Here is a 20834-nt window from a genome sequence, read left to right as displayed (position 1 = left end):
TTTTGTCGGTTGTTGGAGCCGCTCGGTTGTTAGAACCGCTATGATATATATTTTGTTGGATGTCTATTTCCTGAAAATAGAACATTTGTCTGGAATTATTTTTAACTGACACTGATGTAACTAATATGACATTGTTCGAAGATTTCTGATTCGTCAATTTAATACGGATATCTATGTTTTCACAAACATCGAACTGTAAAAGTGTTGTGTTTTTACTTGTGTGGTTTTTTTTAACAAGTGAAAATGAGTCATGAAAAATAAACAAAATTGTTATTTTCACTTGATTGGAAGAAAAAACGTGTTTTCTGGTTTAATATTTCTATATATTTTACTTGGTATTCTACGTCCTCGTGAAATATACATGGTTTCCCACAGCTGACATTATCCTGTGAATCACTGTGTCAGTTTGTAAGGTGTGATTTGTCACACTATACTTCCAGGCTGTTGTAGAACTTCCTCTTCTGTACATACGTGGTGATCACTGGTGTATTTACCAGACATATTTTATCCCTAGACACCAATTTGAGTCCTCCGTCCGTCACTGCCAGCTTTAGCTAGATGTAGAGTGTCCAGTCCGATCTGGTCTGACAGGTACCGGTCAGGGTCAATGTGTCTGGTGTATATTACCGTATAAACGTACTATGTGACTGTTCAGAAAAATGACGCATTTGTTGGGTTAAGATAATTAACTGATGAAAGAGGTAGAAAGACAAGTCTTCCCAATCAGATGTCGGGGCCCATGAATCCGAAATGGCTGTCTGTCTGTCAGTCATTTTGTCTGTCAGTCATTTTGTCTGTCTTCTTAGTCTCAAAATTACATAGGCACAACTAAAAATCGAATAGTAGCTCAATTGAGGGAGCTCGATAGCTAAATCGGTTAGAATGCTAGTCACGTTACCCAAGGTGTGCGCCGCGATATCTCAGTCGGTTAGAGCGCCGGTCACGTTACCTAAGGTAATTAAGTGCGCCGCAATATCTCAGTCGGTTAGGCGCCGGGCACGTTACCTAAGGTGAGTGCGCCGCGATATCTCAGTCGGTTAGAGCGCCGGTCAAGTTACCTAAGGTGAGTGCGTCGCGATATCTCAGTCAGTTAGAGTGCCGGTCAAGTTACCTACGGTGAGTGAGCCGCGATATCTCAGTCGGTTAAAGCGCCGGTCACGTTGCCTAAGGTGAGTGCGCCGTGATATCTCAGTCGGTTAGAGCGCCGGTCACGTTGCCTAAGGTGAGTGCGCCGCGATATCTCAGTCGGTTAGAGCGCCGGTCACGTTACCTAAGGTGAGTGCGCCGCGATATCTCAGTCGGTTAGAGCGCCGGTCAAGTTACCTAAGGTGAGTGCGCCGCGATATCTCAGTCGGTTATAGCGCCGGTCAAGTTACCTAAGGTAAGTGCGCCGCGATATCTCAGTCGGTTAGAGCGCCGGTCAAGCTACCTAAGGTGAGTGCGCAGCGATATCTCAGTCGGTTAGAGCGCCGGTCAAGTTACCTAAGGTGAGTGCGCCGCGATATCTCAATCGGTTAGCAATTTAAGGTGAGAGCTCCGTCATAGCTCCGTTGGTTGGTTGGTTCAACGCTTCCTTCCCTAATTGCTGTTCATTGAGGAAGTCATCAACTACTACAAGAAAATCCCACCTCAAAACGACCATGACTTTTCACGTGGCGATAAACCAAGCAAACAAACAATAGGTTTTAGGCTTGTCAAGATTACCTTGATAGACAGATTTGCGATATATAGATATGATCTTAATACAGGTTTTAGGCAAATAGAAGTGACTTTATGGACAGGTTTAGATATGTAGAGGTGACCTGAATAGACAGGTTTTAGGTTTATATAGATGTGACTTTTATAGACAGGTTTTATATGTATAGAGATGAATTTATAGACTGGTGTTAGGTATATAGAGGTGACCTTAATAGACAGGTTTTGTTTATAGATGTGCCTTTATAGAAAGGTTCTATATATAGAGAGGTGCCTTTTATAGACAGGTATTCGGTATATAAACGTGGCATTTAAATACAGGTTACTGTATATAGAGGTGATATTTAGAATCAGTATTAGGAAAATCGACAACACAACAGAATGATTCGGACATGTTCGAAAGTGAAATGTTCCGTAAATTAATTGAATTAAAGTTATGATAAATATCATCGCCTTGCCTTCAAATGACCATGACAATTGAAAGGACGCTAAACAATACAAATCCAAGACTATACAATTAATATTTTGTGTAAACAGACTATATAATTTATATTTTGTGTAAACAGACATAAGCTTTCATTATCACGGAAATTAAAAAAAAAACTAATTGTAGGAAGTGATTTTCCTAATAAACTCGTTACGAGGTAAGTGAACGCCCTGCCGAGCGTCACATCAGATTATCACCTGGAGATAAATCATTTGATTGGCCAATGTTCTGTGATGTATACACAGCTGACCTCTCCAGCCATCTTATTTATCGTCCGTGTGGGACTGGTCACATGCGACATCTCACTCCGTACGCCAAGTCCATCTAATCCGACAGTCAAACTGTCGTCTTTACTTAGTTATGCTTCGGTCTGACAAAATCATTAATTAAGCGCTCCACGGTAATATTTTATCTGTCTGTACGATTGTATTACAGGTAAATAGTATATGCGTCTCATCTCAAACTCATCTCTCAAATCTGCAGCAACCGTGGTTGAGTTATTTGCTGGCGGACACCTGTATGGGCAGTTTCGACTTAAGGTGAAGGGGAGGAGGTGACACTCGTAGTAACACCGGTTATCTTTGAATAATGTGGTAACTCTCACATCTGATTCTTATTGTGCTTGGACATTTCCCTGGCGTTTTAATATGGTAAGTTTAAGGTTAAAACTGTGGGGTTTTTTAATTGATTTGAAAGAAATTTTGTGCAATTTTTTTTAAATATCATTGTTCAGCTTAATTAAAGCAACTGTATCTTGTATATCGGAACAGCTTTTCTTACTAATTGAATAAATTATGTGGTTTTCTTTGTTCTAAGCGACAAGTATGTGTTTCCTAGGACTACGACGTAATGTCCTTTGTTACGATTTAGACAATTGTTCATAGCACGGTTTTTTTGTTAAGAAAAAGTTAAAAGTTTAAAAAAAAAATTATTCACAGTACAGCTTTTGTTACGACTACGACAATTTTCCGTGACACGACTTTTGTTACGACTACGACAATTTTTCGTGACACGACTTTTGTGACGATCACAACAATTTTTCGTGACTCGACTTTTGTTACTATCACAACAGTTTTTTTCGTGACACGACTTTTGTTACTATCACAACAATTTTCCGTGACACGACTTTTGTTACGACTACGACAATTTTTCGTGACACGACTTTTGTGACGATCACAACAATTTTTCGTGACTCGACTATTGTTACTATCACAACAGTTTTTTTCGTGACACGACTTTTGTTACTATCACAACAATTTTTCGTGACACGACTTTTGTTACTATCACAACAGTTTTTTTCGTGACACGACTTTTGTTACTATCACAACAGTTTTTTTCGTGACACGACTTTTGTTACTATCACAACAGTTTTTTTCGTGACACGACTTTTGTGACGATCACAACAATTTTTCGTGACACGACTTTTGTTACGACTACGACAATTGTTCGTCAGCTACTGTTACATGTTTTTGTAACAACTATTCAATTAATACACTAACGCTCTCTCTTCTATATACGGGCATATCACATTTAACATGTATTTGTATAATATATTCAACATAAAATGATAGACGACACCACGTGCAGTTATGTGAACATCTGTACAGTTTATATGTATATAATGTAAGAGTTATTCATTCCTCCAAAACAGTCCGTCAATACGTATTTCTTATCTAATTGTACGATTAAGACGTGCCCTAGGAACACAAAACATCTTCGCAAATTAATAAACTTTTTTTTTCATTTTTATGTATACATCTTTTAAAATAATGTGAAATAGGTCTTATATACGATATATGACAAGGGGAGACGCCTGGGTCAAGTTTTGAACTCCTGTCCTAGTATTGTCACACCGTTTTATGTTATGTGTCATATTCCTGTCCCATATTGTCACACCGTTTTATGTTATGTGTCATATTCCTGTCCCATATTGTCACAGCGTTTTATGTTCTGTGTCAGGTTTCAGACCTCTGTCCCAGTATTGTCACACCGTTTTATGTTCTGTGTCAGGTCCCAGTATTGTCACACCGTTTTATGTTCTGTGTCAGGTCACAGTATTGTCACACCGTTTTATGTTCTGTGTCAGGTCCCAGTATTGTCACACCGTTTTATGTTCTGTGTCAGGTCCCGGTATTGTCACACCGTTTTATGTTCTGTGTCAGGTCCCGGTATTGTCACACCGTTTTATGCTCTGTGTCAGGTCCAATATTGTCACACAGTTTGATGTTCTGTGTCAGACTCCTGTCCCAGTATCGTCCCACTGTTTTATGTTCTGTGTCAGGTCACAATATTGTCACACCGTTTTATGTTCTGTGTCAGGTCCCAGTATTGTCACACCGTTTTATGTTCTGTGTCAGACCCCTGTCCCAGTATTGTCACACCGTTTTATGTTCTGTGTCAGGTCCCAGTATTGTCACACCGTTTTATGTTCTGTGTCAGGTCCCAGTATTGTCACACTGTTTTATGTTCTGTGTCAGACTCCTGTCCCAGTATTGTCACACCGTTTTATGTTCTGTGTCAGGTCCCAGTATTGTCACACCGTTTTATGTTCTGTGTCAGGTCCCAGTATTGTCACACTGTTTTATGTTCTGTGTCAGGTCCCAGTATTGTCACACCGTTTTATGTTCTGTGTCAGGTCCCAGTATTGTCACACCGTTTTATGTTCTGTGTCAGGTCCCAGTATTGTCACACCGTTTTATGTTCTGTGTCAGGTCCCAGTATTGTCACACCGTTTTATGTTCTGTGTCAGGTCCCAGTATTGTCACACCGTTTTATGTTCTGTGTCAGGTCCCAGTATTGTCACACCGTTTTATGTTCTGTGTCAGGTCCCAGTATTGTCACACCGTTTTATGTTCTGTGTCAGACTCCTGTCCCAGTATTGTCACACCGTTTTATGTTCTGTGTCAGGTCCCAGTATTGTCACACCGTTTTATGTTCTGTGTCAGGTCCCAGTATTGTCACACCGTTTTATGTTCTGTGTCAGATTCCTGTCCCAGTATTGTCACACTGTTTTATGTTCTGTGTCAGGTCCCAGTATTGTCACACCGTTTTATGTTCTGTGTCAGGTCCAGTATTGTCACACCGTTTTATGTTCTGTGTCAGGTCCCAGTATTGTCACACCGTTTTATGTTCTGGTCAGACCCCTGTCCCAGTATTGTCACACCGTTTTATGTTCTGTGTCGGACCCCTGTCCCAGTATTGTCACACCGTTTTATGTTCTGTGTCAGGTCCCAGTATTGTCACACCGTTTTATGTTCTGTGTCAGGTCCCAGTATTGTCACACCGTTTTATGTTCTGTGTCAGACCCCTGTCCCAGTATTGTCACACCGTTTTATGTTCTGTGTCAGGTCCCAGTATTGTCACACCGTTTTATGTTCTGTGTCAGACCCCTATGTCCACCTTATTTGGTGCACATCACACCGTTTTATGTTCTGTGTCAGGTCCCAGTATTGTCACACCGTTTTATGTTCTGTGTCAGACTCCTGTCCCAGTATTGTCACACCGTTTTATGTTCTGTGTCAGGTCCCAGTATTGTCACACCGTTTTATGTTCTGTGTCAGGTCCCAGTATTGTCACACCGTTTTATGTTCTGTGTCAGGTCCCAGTATTGTCACACCGTTTTATGTTCTGTGTCAGGTCCCAGTATTGTCACACCGTTTTATGTTCTGTGTCAGGTCCCAGTATTGTCACACCGTTTTATGTTCTGTGTCAGGTCCCAGTATTGTCACACCGTTTTATGTTCTGTGTCAGGTCCCAGTATTGTCACACTGTTTTATGTTCTGTGTCAGGTCCCGGTATTGTCACACTGTTTTATGTTCTGTGTCAGGTCCCAGTATTGTCACACCGTTTTATGTTCTGTGTCAGGTCCCAGTATTGTCACACCGTTTTATGTTCTGTGTCAGGTCCCAGTATTGTCACACCGTTTTATGTTCTGTGTCAGGTCACAGTATTGTCACACTGTTTTATGTTCTGTGTCAGGTCCCAGTATTGTCACACCGTTTTATGTTCTGTGTCAGGTCCCAGTTTTGTCACACCGTTTTATGTTCTGTGTCAGGTCCCAGTTTTGTCACACTGTTTTATGTTCTGTGTCAGACTCCTGTCCCAGTATTGTCACATCGTTTTATGTTCTGTGTCAGGTCCCAGTATTGTCACACCGTTTTATGTTCTGTGTCAGGTTTCAGACCTTTGTCCTAGTATTGTCACACCGTTTTATGTTCTGTGTCAGACTCCTGTCCCAGTATTGTCACATCGATTTATGTTCTGTGTCAGGTCCCAGTATTGTCACACCGTTTTATGTTCTGTGTCAGGTCCCAGTATTGTCACACCGTTTTATGTTCTGTGTCAGGTCACAGTATTGTCACACCGTTTTATGTTCTGTGTCAGGTCCCAGTTTTGTCACACCGTTTTATGTTCTGTGTCAGGTCCCAGTATTGTCACACCGTTTTATGTTCTGTGTCAGGTCCCAGTATTGTCACACCGTTTTATGTTCTGTGTCAGGTCCCAGTATTGTCACACTGTTTTATGTTCTGTGTCAGGTCCCAGTATTGTCACACAGTTTTATGTTCTGTGTCAGTTCCCAGTATTGTCACACAGTTTTATGTTCTGTGTCAGGTCCCAGTATTGTCACACCGTTTTATGTTCTGTGTCAGTTCCCAGTATTGTCACACCGTTTTATGTTCTGTGTCAGATTCCTGTCCCGGTATTGTCACACCGTTTTATGTTCTGTGTAAGGTCCCAGTATTGTCACACCGTTTGATGTTCTGTGTCAGGTCACAGTATTGTCACACCGTTTTATGTTCTGTGTCAGGTCCCAGTATTGTCACACCGTTTTATGTTCTGTGTCATATTCCTGTCCCATATTGTCACACCGTTTTATGTTCTGTGTCAGGTCCCAGTATTGTCACACCGTTTTATGTTCTGTGTCAGACTCCTGTCCCAGTATTGTCACACCGTTTTATGTTCTGTGTCAGACTCCTGTCCCAGTATCGTCCCACTGTTTTATGTTCTGTGTCAGGTCACAATATTGTCACACCGTTTTATGTTCTGTGTCAGGTCCCAGTATTGTCACACCGTTTTATGTTCTGTGTCAGACTCCTGTCCCAGTATTGTCACACCGTTTTATGTTCTGTGTCAGGTCCCAGTATTGTCACACCGTTTTATGTTCTGTGTCAGGTCCCATATTGTCACACCGTTTTATGTTCTGTGTCAGGTCCCGGTATTGTCACACTGTTTTATGTTCTGTGTCAGGTCACAGTATTGTCACACCGTTTTATGTTCTGTGTCAGACTCCTGTCCCAGTATTGTCACACCGTTTTATGTTCTGTGTGAGGTCACAGTATTGTCACACCGTTTTATGTTTTGTGTCAGGTCCCAGTATTGTCACACCGTTTTATGTTCTGTGTCAGGTCACAGTATTGTCACACCGTTTTATGTTCTGTGTCAGGTCCCAGTATTGTCACACCGTTTTATGCTCTGTGTCAGGTCCAATATTGTCACACAGTTTGATGTTCTGTGTCAGACTCCTGTCCCAGTATTGTCACACCGTTTTATGTTCTGTGTCAGACTCCTGTCCCAGTATTGTCACACCGTTTTATGTTCTGTGTCAGGTCCCAGTATTGTCACACAGTTTGATGTTCTGTGTTAGGTCCCAGTATTGTCACACCGTTTTATGTTCTGTGTCAGGTTTCAGACCTCTGTCCTAGTATTGTCACACCGTTTTATGTTCTGTGTCATATTCCTGTCCCATATTGTCACACCGTTTCATGTTCTGTGTCATATTCCTGTCCCATATTGTCACACCGTTTTATGTTCTGTGTCATATTCCTGTCCCATATTGTCCCACCGTTTTATGTTCTGTGTCATATTCCTGTCCCATATTGTCACACCGTTTTATGTTCTGTGTCAGGTTTCAGACCTCTGTCCTAGTATGGTCACACCGTTTTATGTTCTGATTTATCATCAGACAATTCCCTGCACGTGTTTTTATTTCCTGTTACAGTGCAGGCTGATATATACGTAGAGTCTGATATATCGAGATTGATGCGATATTTCCAACCCCTAAACTACGTATATACACCAGACGTAGAGGCTTGTTTTCAATAATAAGTTTGAAAGTTAGAACGATAAAGTGAAGCTAACTGAAATGTGGTTTTTCCTAAAAGATGAACACGAAAATGTCGCGGTTCATTAACCTTGATCGATGATGTCTATTTTACCTAAAACAATTTAAAAGTACATTTGGTGACATTGAAAGTATGCATTTGTGTGTGTGTTGTTTAGGCCATAATAAATTAATTCTTAGATTCTCATTCGAATTTTTTTTCGGGGTGAATTTTATTTTTAACTTTTTTTCCCCAAGAATTCCCTGTATTAGTATGACGTTCTACTTTCCAGAGAAAAAATGTAACAACCAAGATATAATTATGATAACATATAGCAAGCAATTTGAATCCTGTGAAATGGATATTTGACCCATTACAATAATTATACCTACTACTACATATATAATTGTAAAAAGAGGGGGGAAACAAGCAAAACCACATCTACATATCGCTGTGTAAAAAGTCAGAAAACTTTTTACAGACGGCATATAATATGTATGTCCCTAGAAAAATAAATTCAAAAAAGAAAAGTAAAAAAAAAAAAAAAAAAAAAAATACTTACATTGATATGTTGGTATTTTACCCTTTCATATAATACAAAAAAAATTAAGTTTGTCTATATTCTCTAAAAGTAAAAGTTTGATCTATTTTTGAATTCAATCATTAACCTTAATACTAATTCAGTTTGAAGAAGAAGAAAATAATAAGAATGAAAAATAATAAAATATGATCATTTCCGGATTATGTCCAAATGTCGGTCCCCTTATATATATATATATATATATATAATTATTTGAAAACAAACACTGCCTTTTTTGACAGATGACCATCAGTTCTTTACCGAGTTTCGTATGTGAAATAAAATATATTTAATTGGCTACAAAGATTGCTACTTTGGCGGTTAGTATCACTTTCCATGTATTGTTCTTTGTTTGTTTTACTCCAACTGTAATAAACAACAACTGTTACTAAAAATAGCGATGTTTTACAGCATCAATAAAACAGAAATAACTTGACAATAGGCATCAACTATCCTGATGTATAGTTCGGAAGCAGCACACATACTTAGATGTGAGACAAGAAAATATAATATGGATTACGGATTCTATTCATTCTCTTCTCCTCTCTCCCAACAGGAATAACGCAAGTTTGCATACGAAACATTTTCGGGAGTTTACAGCTCTTTCGCAGTTGCTTGATGTTTTGACATTTAAACAACGATTGATTAATGTTAATCTAGAGACATCTGAATCGCATCAGTGTATACAAATACACAAAGAAATAGAAATCGAGAATCATATATAAAAAGAAAAACAACGAGTGCATTGCTTTTTGATATCTAACCACATCTCGACATTACAACTGACTTACCGTCTTTTTGATATCTAACCACATCCCGACGTTTACCGTCTTTTTGATATCTAACCACATCCCGACGTTACAACTGACTTACCGTCTTTTTGATATCTAACCACATCCCGACGTTACAACTGACTTACCGTCTTTTTGATATCTAACCACATCCCGACGTTACAACTGACTTACCGTCTTTTTGATATCTAACCACATCCCGACGTTACAACTGACTTACCGTCTTTTTGATATCTAACCACATCCCGACGTTACAACTGACTTACCGTCTTTTTGATATCTAACCACATCCCGACGTTACAACTGACTTACCGTCTTTTTGATATCTAACCACATCCCGACGTTACAACTGACTTACCGTCTTTTTGATATCTAACCACATCCCGACGTTTACCTTCTTTTTGATATCTAACCACATCCCGACGTTTACCGTCTTTTTGATATCTAACCACATCCCGGCGTTACAACTGACTTACCGTATTTTTGATATCTAACCACATCCCGACGTTACAACTGACTTACCGTCTTTTTGATATCTAACCACATCCCGACGTTTACCGTCTTTTTGATATCTAACCACATCCCGGCGTTACAACTGACTTATTGTCTTTTTGATATCTAACCACATCCCGACGTTTACCGTCTTTTTGATATCTAACCACATCCCGACGTTACAACTGACTTACCGTCTTTTTGATATCTAACCACATCCCGACGTTTACCGTCTTTTTGATATCTAACCACATCCCGACGTTACAACAGACTTACCGTCTTTTTGATATCTAACCACATCCCGATGTTTAAACTGACTTATCGTCTTTTTGATATCTAACCACATCTCGACGTTACAACAGACTTACCGTCTTTTTGATATCTAACCACATCCCGACGTTACAACAGACTTACCGTCTTTTTGATATCTAACCACATCCCGACGTTACAACTGACCTTACCGTCTTTTTGATATCTAACCACATCCCGACGTTACAACAGACCTTACCGTCTTTTTGATATCTAACCACATCCCGACGTTACAACTGACCTTACCGTCTTTTTGATATCTAACCACATCCCGACGTTTACCTTCTTTTTGATATCTAACCACATCCCGACGTTACGACAGACTTACCGTCTTTTTGATATCTAACCACATCCCGACGTTTACCGCCTTTTTGATATCTAACCAAATCCCGACGTTACAACAGACTTACCGTCTTTATGATATCTAACCACATCCCGATGTTTAAACTGACTTACCGTCTTTTTGATATCTAACCACATCCCGACGTTACAACAGACCTTACCGTCTTTTTGATATCTAACCACATCCCGACGTCACAACAGACCTTACCGTCTTTTTGATATCTAACCACATCCCGACGTTACAACAGACCTTACCGTCTTTTTGATATCTAACCACATCCCGACGTTACAACTGACTTACCGTCTTTTTGATATCTAACCACATCCCGACGTTTACCGTCTTTTTGATATCTCACCACATCCCGACGTTACAACAGACCTTACCGTCTTTTTGATATCTAACCACATCCCGACGTTTACCGTCTTTTTGATATCTAACCACATCCCGACGTTACAACTGACTTACCGTCTTTTTGATATCTAACCACATCCCGATGTTTAAACTGACTTACCGTGTTTTTTATTTCAATTTTAATTGTTATTGACGTCACAAAGGTTCCCATTAATATTCTACTCTGTCAGCCAACCTTGTGTAGCTCTACTGGGAAATATATTTAGTAATCAAATCATCGCATAACCTTCAACTTGGTGACCGATTACATATTTTGCAATGAATTATTACATTCTGTTCTCTATTGTTGTGTTTGGGGTTTGCTTTGCTGTGTGTACAATATAGAAAATCTCGAACACGTGGTGCCTCCAACTTATATTTTATTCTTCTTCAACTAAACATCAAAACAACTTCCGGTGATGGACGGACACAAATTACGGAACAATTAACATACTAACATAAAAAGATGATATTGATTAATTCCGGATACACACTTGATGGTTGATAATATATATATATATACCATATATATAACATTATACTACCAGGTTAACTTGTACATCTCGAGCAAAGTATAGGCACCTAAACGTCTATGGAATAATCCTGGTATATAGAAAAGATAAGTAAGTATCGTTGAATATATTTGAAATGACGTAATCATAGTTTGTACATGATCGAGCGATTTGGGATGGACGTGTAAATGGCAGTTATAGTGTAAGCATGTCACGACACTTAAAATTCAACATAAAAATCACCACGCAGAAATTAATTTCTTAAATGTCGAAGTTTGTATCTAATAATATAACAAATGTCTGCAGTTTAATGTAGTAATCCAATAAAAAAAAAAAGCACGGCATGTCAAATATACAAACACTAATGCACTTTCTTTGTCGTCCTGTGGCCGATTTGAAATATTCATATGACTTTAAAATATTAAAAACAATAGTATGAGTTGAGTTGGTATGACATAAAGGAGTGGCTATATAGCCAGATAAAACATGAACACAGCTTTTATATAGTTTTTTTTTAAATGAAAACGGACAAGACACGTTTTCATAGCAAAAATGACAAGCTATGTCTGTCGGTGAAATATTACCGGTTCAAAGGTTAGACTGATATCGTGTCGTAATGTTGAAGTAATGAGCACTAAACGACACTAATTCCCTAGCCGTCTGTCGAGTGCAAATGAGCTGAACTTATTAGTGGACATGTTAACAACTTAACGATGAAAGTTATATCCAATTTATGATCGAAGAATGACTAAAAACTTAATGTATGGAAAATTATTCTCCTTCTCGATTTGGCACCCGCAAGTTTTGGCGCAGCACTTGTGACTGAGAAGGAACGATTATATTATGGTAATATGGCTGATTTATAACGTGAATACCTGTCTTTATTTCTAACACCTGACCATTAAGGATTTCCTAAACCTCATTTCCTTATTTACAGAACTTGGAACTGTTTTGGCTGACGCTGCTGGTGGTCGGCGGGAGTGCTCAGCGTCTCGGTAAGTACATACACAATGCTGTTTTTGTTTTTTCAAAGTCTTTATTTCTTTTTTGGCTATTTTTCACAATTATTAGTGTTTTCATCGTGTCCTTAACATGTTATAACATTGCTCGTAGCGCCAATGTTTAAGTAACCAATAAAAATGTCGTGATGTTTAAGTTCCAGTAAAAATGTCGTGATGTTTAAGTAACCAATAAAAATGTCGTGATGTTTAAGTAACCAGTAAAAATGTCGTGATGTTTAAGTAACCAGTAAAAATGTCTTGATGTTTAAGCATCCAGTAAAAATGTGGTGATGTTTAAGTATTAAACCAGTAAAAATGTCCTGATGTTTAAGTAACCAATAGAAATGTCGTGTTGTTTAAGTAACCAATAAAAATGTCGTGATGTTTAAGTAACCAGTAAAAATGTCGTGATGTTTAAGTAACCAGTAAAAATGTCGTGTTGTTTAAGTAACCAATAAAAATGTCGTGATGTTTAAGTAACCAATAAAAATGTCGTGATGTTTAAGTAACCAGTAAAAATGTCGTGATGTTTGAGTAACCAATAAAAATGTCGTGATGTTTAAGTAACCAGTAAAAATGTCGTGATGTTTAAGTAACCAATAAAAATGTCGTGATGTTTAAGTAACCAGTAAAAATGTCGTGATGTTTAAGTATCGAGTAAAAATGTCGTGATGTTTAAGTAACCAGTAAAAATGTCGTGATATTTAAGTAACCAGTAAAAATGTCGTGATGTTTAAGTAACTAATAAAAATGTCGTGATATTTAAGTAACCAGTAAAAATGTCGTGATGTTTAAGTAACCATAGTAAAAATGTCTTGATGTTTAAGTATCCAGTAAAAATGTGGTGATGTTTAAGTATTAAACCAGTAAAAATGTCGTGATGTTTAAGTAACCAATAGAAATGTCGTGTTGTTTAAGTAACCAGTAAAAATGTCGTGATGTTTAAGTATCCAGTAAAAATGTCTTGATGTTTAAGTATCCAGTAAAAATGTCTTGATGTTTAAGTATTAAACCAGTAAAAATGTCGTGATGTTTAAGTAACCAGTAAAAATGTCGTGTTGTTTAAGTAACCAATAAAAATGTCGTGATGTTTAAGTAACTAGTAAAAATGTCGTGATGTTTAAGTAACCAGTAAAAATGTCGTGTTGTTTAAGTAACCAATAAAAATGTCGTGATGTTTAAGTAACTAGTAAAAATGTCGTGATGTTTAAGTAACTAGTAAAAATGTTGTGTTGTTTAAGTAACCCATAAAAATGTCGTAATGTTTAAGTAACCAGTAAAAATGTCGTGTTGTTTAAGTAACCAATAAAAATGTCGTGATGTTTAAGTAACCAATAAAAATGTCGTGATGTTTAAGTAACCAATAAAAATGTCGTGATGTTTAAGTAACCAATGAAAATTTCGTGATGTTTAAGTAACCATAGTAAAAATGTCTTGATGTTTAAGTATCCGGTAAAAATGTCTTGATGTTTAAGTAACCAGTAAAAATGTCGTGATGTCTAAGTAACCAGTAAAAATGTCGTGATGTTTAAGTATCCAGTAACAATGTCGTGATGTTTAAGTAACCAATAAAAATGTCGTGATGTTTAAGTAACCAGTAAAAATGTCGTAATGTTTAAGTAACCAATAAAAATGCCGTGATGTTTAAGTAACCAGTAACAATGTCGTGATGTTTAAGTAACCAATAAAAATGTCGTGATGTTTAAGTAACCAGTAAAAATGTCGTGATGTTTAAGTAACCAATAAAAATGTCGTAATGTTTAAGTAACCAATAAAAATGTCGTGATGTTTAAGTAACCAATAAAAATGTCGTGATGTTTAAGTAACCAATAAAAATGTCGTAATGTTTAAGTAACCAATAAAAATGCCGTGATGTTTAAGTAACCAGTAAAAATGTAATGTTTAAGTATCCAGTAAAAATGTCGTGATGTTTAAGTAACCAGTAAAAATGTCGTTATGTTTAAGTAACCAGTAAAAATGTCGTGATGTTTAAGTAACCAGTAAAAATGTCGTGTTGTTTTCATTTCGCTAAGTTTTTTTTAATCCTCTTTCATAAATAAAGTATATATCCTCTTCTTTTAACGGTATAGGTGGTAACCGTGCCGCTTTTTGCAGTGAACGCACGTGTAGTTCACTTCCGTCAACGAGACAATAGTACTATTACTGTACCTTTACCGAGAGGGCAGCTAGAACACTCACCTTACATACATGTCGCACTTTAACCGACATCATACCTATGGTTAGTGTATAAATTTCAATCGTATGCGGTAAAACTGTCATCCTTGACGTGTGACGTGCGAGAGGCCAGTCCACAGACCGAGATGTAAAGGGATATCGTAGTTGACTGACTTCAAGGAAATTCATGTCGGCTATTCATCAATGTCCGAACAGCTGTGATATATGTAACCACGTTCTTATCTTACTAATGGACAAGGACGACATCAGATACTACATGTAGGTCAATAATTACGAAATACAGCGATTATCAATCGATATATATTCTCAAAGCATGTTCTGAATATATTTTTAATTATCCCATATATAACTCCATATACGGCAACGCAACAAAAAGAAACGAAACGAAATTGTGATCTGTCTAAGATAACATGTGATCCCACGTCATGTATCGAGTTTACAATCAGAGCGAAAAAAGGACTATTTTTGCTTTCTCGTTTTGTCTCCAAGAAAAAGAATTTGTGAAAAATTGAGTAAGCATAGTTGCGTGAGTTTCCGACGACACATCCGCTAAGTACCTAAATCATTAATCAGAATTAATCACACAAAAGTGCACGTGTAACATCAGCGTCTGACGGAAAGGAGTCGTCTAGTTATCACTGACACCCACACTGAACAGTAAACACGTGTGAGTGTGACAAAGTACATCACTGACACCCACAACAAACAATAAACAGGTGTGACAAAATACATCACTAATACCCACAACAAACAATGAACAGGTGTGTACTGTGACAAAATACATCAATGACACCCACACCGAACGATGAACAGGTGTGTAATGTGACAAAATACATCACTGACACTCACACTGAACAATGAACAGGTGTGACAAAATACATCACTGACACTCACACTGAACAATAAACAGGTGTGAGTGTGACAAAATACATCACTGACACCCACAACAAACAATGAACAGATGTGACAAAATACATCACTGACACCCACACTGAACAATGAACAGGTGTGAGTGTGAGAAAATACATCACTAATACCCACAACAAACAATGAACAGGTGTGTACTGTGACAAAATACATCAATGACACCCACACCGAACGATGAACAGGTGTGTAATGTGACAAAATACACCACTAACACCCACACTGAACAATGAACAGGTGTGACAAAATACATCACTGACACCCACACTGAACAATGAACAGGTGTGTAATGTGACAAAATACATCACTAATACCCACACTGAACAATGAACAGGTGTGACAAAATACATCACTGACACCCACACTGAACAATGGACAGGTGTGTAGTGTGACAAAATACATCACTAATACCCACACTGAACAATGAACAGGTGTGACAAAATACATCACTGACACCCACAACAAACAATGGACAGGTGTGTAATGTGACAAAATACATCACTGATACCCACACTGAACAATGAACAGGTGTGTAATGTGACAAAATACACCCCTAACACCCACACTGAACAATGAACAGGTGTGACAAAATACATCACTGACACCCACAACAAACAATGAACAGGTGTGTAATGTGACAAAATACATCACTGACACCCACACTGAACAATGGACAGGTGTGCAGTGTGACAAAATACATCATTGCCACCCACACTGAACAATGGACAGGTGTGCAGTGTGACAAAATACACCCCTAACACCCACACTGAACAATGGACAGGTGTGTAATGTGACAAAATACACCCCTAACACCCACACTGAACAATGAACAGGCATGAAGTGTGACAAAATACATCACTGACACCCACACTGAACAATGAACAGGTGTGAGTATGACAAAGTCCGTTGAACAGAATGTCAAATCTAATACATCTTGCTGGTTCAGAAGATGACAGAAGCAGTTAAACATTCCACAGTATATAAATCATGTGTCCAGCAACGGTCGCGGTGTCGGTCAGCCTGTTAAATGTAGCCGAATGTTATTAGTCATAAAGGATTACAGATATAGCATGTTACTGGTGTATTACCTCTACTATTTCGCGCTGGTTGCACCCGGTACTTCACTGTCATTCAGTCCAATTAGATAAGTATTGCGCGACTTTGCTCGGACGACTTATTTCGTCAGAAATATGTTTTATAACTCATTTGCGTCAAAATATTTTTTTATGTATGTTTGATACAATTCATTGATTTTCTTCCACAATTGAAAAAGTGGAACATGGAAAAGTTCTTGGGGATCTGATATCGCACCAATATTACAGTGAGGACATCTCAGAACAACCCCATGGTATAGGCTAGTTTGTATGACATATGTATAATCAATATGTGTAAACTGTCGAGATCTTGATGATGTTTTTGTATACATCAATAAATATATAATATCTTTATCTGACACATTAACTATGACAGCTATCTTGCACCTCGCTCACCATGCTGATAGTACGTGTACAATTAAGTACAGCACTAAGTCGTTTAACGACAACCTATATTTATTGATTTATCAAAATATCATTTGTTTCTATGGGGATTTAGACTGGCCACCAGACCCTAAGTTTGTTTTTTTTTAAGAATTTCCAAGCTAAATTCTAAAACCAGATTATCTGCCCCTAGTTTGAAACTCATAAAGCTCAATTTTATTTATAATTTTAATATTCTAGAGACAGGGGGCCAGTCTAATGGGGATTATATGGATCCCTATCCATGGTCGTATGTGGAGGATGGGTGACCATATGGGGCACCATGAAAATACATTCTGTGTAGCTTTTATCTTATGGTTTTGAATTGGTTTGGTTTTATTTGTTTAACGTCCCATTAACAGCCAAGGTCATTCAGGCCAAATACATTTTATAGATATCATGAAAAATTATTGCATGAAATCGTGTATTTACTAAAAGTCAAATGTACTTTGTTACAAACATTTTGTATATATCAGTGTTACAATGTTGGCTTATTTGTTCAAGTTCGTTTATCATTGTTTTCTTTTACTTGCCAGCTCCCTACTTGTACAGATGGCGCAACATGCAAAGAACACCGACCACGAGAGCTGGTAACCTTAACGACCGTTTTGTAACCAGACAACCACCATTACGAAATCAGTTGAATACATTAAGACTCCATCAGAGGGTAGCATCTAGACTAGCCAGACAGCGATTGGCTAACTCACTAGCCAATCAGAGATTAAATGCAAATCTGGCCAATCAAAGACTTGCATTCTTGGATCCGGTACGCGGTAACCGCCATTCTGTCAACTACCGACCTCTGTCAAGGTCGGATCAAATAGGTCAGTACTACAAAGGTAAAACCCAAAGTTTGACGGGACTAAGAATGTTCCCAGTGAGGGCCTCAAAATCTTTCGAAGACGACAGCATTTTCAAGAACACTGCATCCTCTGAAAATGAAAATACATACGCCAACGATAACAATTTCTTTCTGACGCTGCAGAAGACGAGACAGCAGCTTGCCGGTGGATATTCTGACAATAGCAAATACAGCATTAGTGTCATTCCTCGGGAAAACACAGCCGTGAGGATCGTACCCAAGACATCCCTTTGGGACAGGCTCATTACTTACTTACTCAACGACTGGGAGAGCCAATAACGGCGACATCTGGTGTTTGGTCCTACCAATAATAAACTCAGTCGAGACGCAAATGGCAGTTTTATTCCAGTAATATTTTCATAGGGGAAAGTTGCTTGACATTTTATCACAATATGCTTATATCCATAAATATAACATTACCACCCACCTTGCATAAAGCTATCCCGTGATCGTGTCATTAAACACTCCCCCATACACGGGTCAAGGAGATAGATGACAATGCACGAATGCTTGCTTTAAAGGATTTTGTTTGCTTTGCTTAAAATTCAGAAATCTCCATAAATCTTTTCTCTGAAATCAGTGCTATGTGACACAAACCCCAGTGGTAAAGAACATGGATTTTGGTTGATTCCTTGGAGATGGGAGTGGGATACTTGCGAGTTTCTATGCGAGCTGAGGCTAGCTGATTTAGGTCAGAAATCACATCAACGACATACTAGTGGTCATCAGATTTGGACATTAACTGACCAGTACAGATTCGTGTACTAAATATTGACAGTAACTTAAACAAGTGTCTGACCCGTGTCAGCTGAAGGAAGTGAGAATCGGTTGTAATAAAAGTGCTGCGGTCCTAGAAATCCAGTAGAGTTAAAATGGACGATATTAGCGCACGAGGACCAAACGCTGACAATTGTTTTGAAAGAATATACTAAAGTGAATCACGTGACAATTTTGAATGACGTAATACAAATGAATAGTGGTTCACATTGGGGAAACGACTGGTTGACAGTTATTTTTTCTCAAGTGACTGAGAACAAGCTTCATTGTTTGGAATAAGGAAAATATTTACCAAAAACGGCCACAACTTAAGATTTGACGTGTAAAAATGTTCTTCATTATTTCTTTCTACAGTGAAGTAGCATTCAATAATTCCCGATATTTTACAGTTTAAATATAATTTTGAAAAACAAAAAAAATGCTATGGTTTATATTACATTCCCTTTCGTCATAATGGATAATACCCTCTTATGATACTCACAGCACTCTTGTGTCCTGATCGTTCTGTAGCGCCACACGCCTCGGATATATTTGTAGTCCAAACGTGAACAATTGAGAAGGTTGAAAGTCTTTGTATTTATTTTTCAGCTACAAATAAACCGGTTTTTAATCTAAATACTTGACTTGGATAGTATGTCTTCACGAATTGGAAAAGATGTTCCATCAAAGTAGAGAATCTCGTGTCTTTACGAGTTGGCCGAGACTTTGCGATCAAAGTAATGTACCTTAGTCTTCATGAATTGGCCGAGACTTTGCAACCAATTATTTAATTTTGTGTCTTCATAAATTGGCAAAGATGATGTTATCAAAGCTGTTCAATACAGCCACAGAACATATATAAACACATACCATAGCAGCTCAACATGAACAGTAAAGGAGTTAATCTAATTACATGTAAAACTAGGAAATCAAAAGTTACACAGAAATATTCTGTTGATTGTGACGGAGATCTTTGACAAAAAAAAAAGCCATTTATTAGAAGCATCCTTTAAATGTTTCTTCAACACTATAATTATAGCCACGCTGTTGATGATATCATATAGCCTATTATTTACTCTCCAAAATAATATTACCATATTACTTATAATGTGTGTCCGTACATTCCTTTAACAACTGAAGCTTGAGGACACATCAACACTTAAAATCTGGACGGATTATTGAAAACAAATCTTTCTTTATGCTTGAAAGTTATGTGGAGGAAAACGCATCAGAAAAACGCCATTGAGCGTTGCTTGGACAAATCCATGTGTTTCTCCAAAATGGTAAAGAATATTACTATGTGGGTAAAAAACATAAAAGCAGCAAATGTATCAAGTAGATTAACAGAATCACATTCTCTGTATAAATACTCTGTGTATGTTTGCAGTATGTGTTAATTTATACGATGACTTTGTTTAACTTGAAATTCTAATTTCATTTAGAATTAGAATTGGATATCAATCTGCGCGCTGTAATATTCTACGTAAATGTTTAGGCTGTGAAAAAACGACATGTCATGTGTAAATTCCATACAAACTATTAAGGAAGTGTAACGCCATCATTGCAGTAATCAGACATGCTATAATATGTGTATATTGGTAAATGATAGCTAGCTAGCGTTTTACCTGTACAGGTAGGTCACACACCTGGACACACGACGTGTATACCTATCTATCATTACAGGTACAAATCATTGACAAGTATACACATAAACAACTACCTGTGACCTATGGTCCAATCTACTCTGCTTCGTGTCAGTATTCTCGTCAACAAATTTGATACACGTGGATAAAAACACCAATTCGCTTACATTTTTTGTCTATTTTACATTGATCTATAGAAAAGTATTTCCGATATAAGTGTAGACGGCCAATTCCA

At 37.9% G+C, this 20834-nt stretch overlaps 1 protein-coding gene across 2 annotated transcripts; it reads left to right on the top strand.

Moving 5' to 3' along the window:
- The first annotated feature begins 2459 nt into the window (after positions 1–2459).
- LOC117334689 lies at positions 2460–19593 on the top strand. 2 transcript variants are annotated; one of them, XM_033894446.1, is made up of 3 exons: positions 2460–2832; positions 12638–12695; positions 17875–19593. In XM_033894446.1, the coding sequence occupies exons 1-3, from the start codon at positions 2830–2832 to the stop codon at positions 18477–18479; spliced, it is 666 nt and encodes a 221-aa protein (XP_033750337.1). In that variant the 5' UTR covers positions 2460–2829; the 3' UTR covers positions 18480–19593. The 2 variants fall into 2 exon arrangements, with proteins under 2 accessions (XP_033750337.1, XP_033750338.1); XM_033894447.1 differs by lacking the exon at positions 2460–2832 and adding an exon at positions 12355–12546.
- Positions 19594–20834: the final 1241 nt, after the last annotated feature.

This window comes from Pecten maximus, chromosome 9 (assembly GCF_902652985.1).
Source record: "Pecten maximus chromosome 9, xPecMax1.1, whole genome shotgun sequence".
In the NCBI taxonomy this organism is placed as follows: Eukaryota; Metazoa; Mollusca; class Bivalvia; order Pectinida; family Pectinidae; genus Pecten; species Pecten maximus.
Note: the sequence above shows the minus strand (reverse complement) of the source record. Positions and strands in the feature narration are given on the sequence as shown.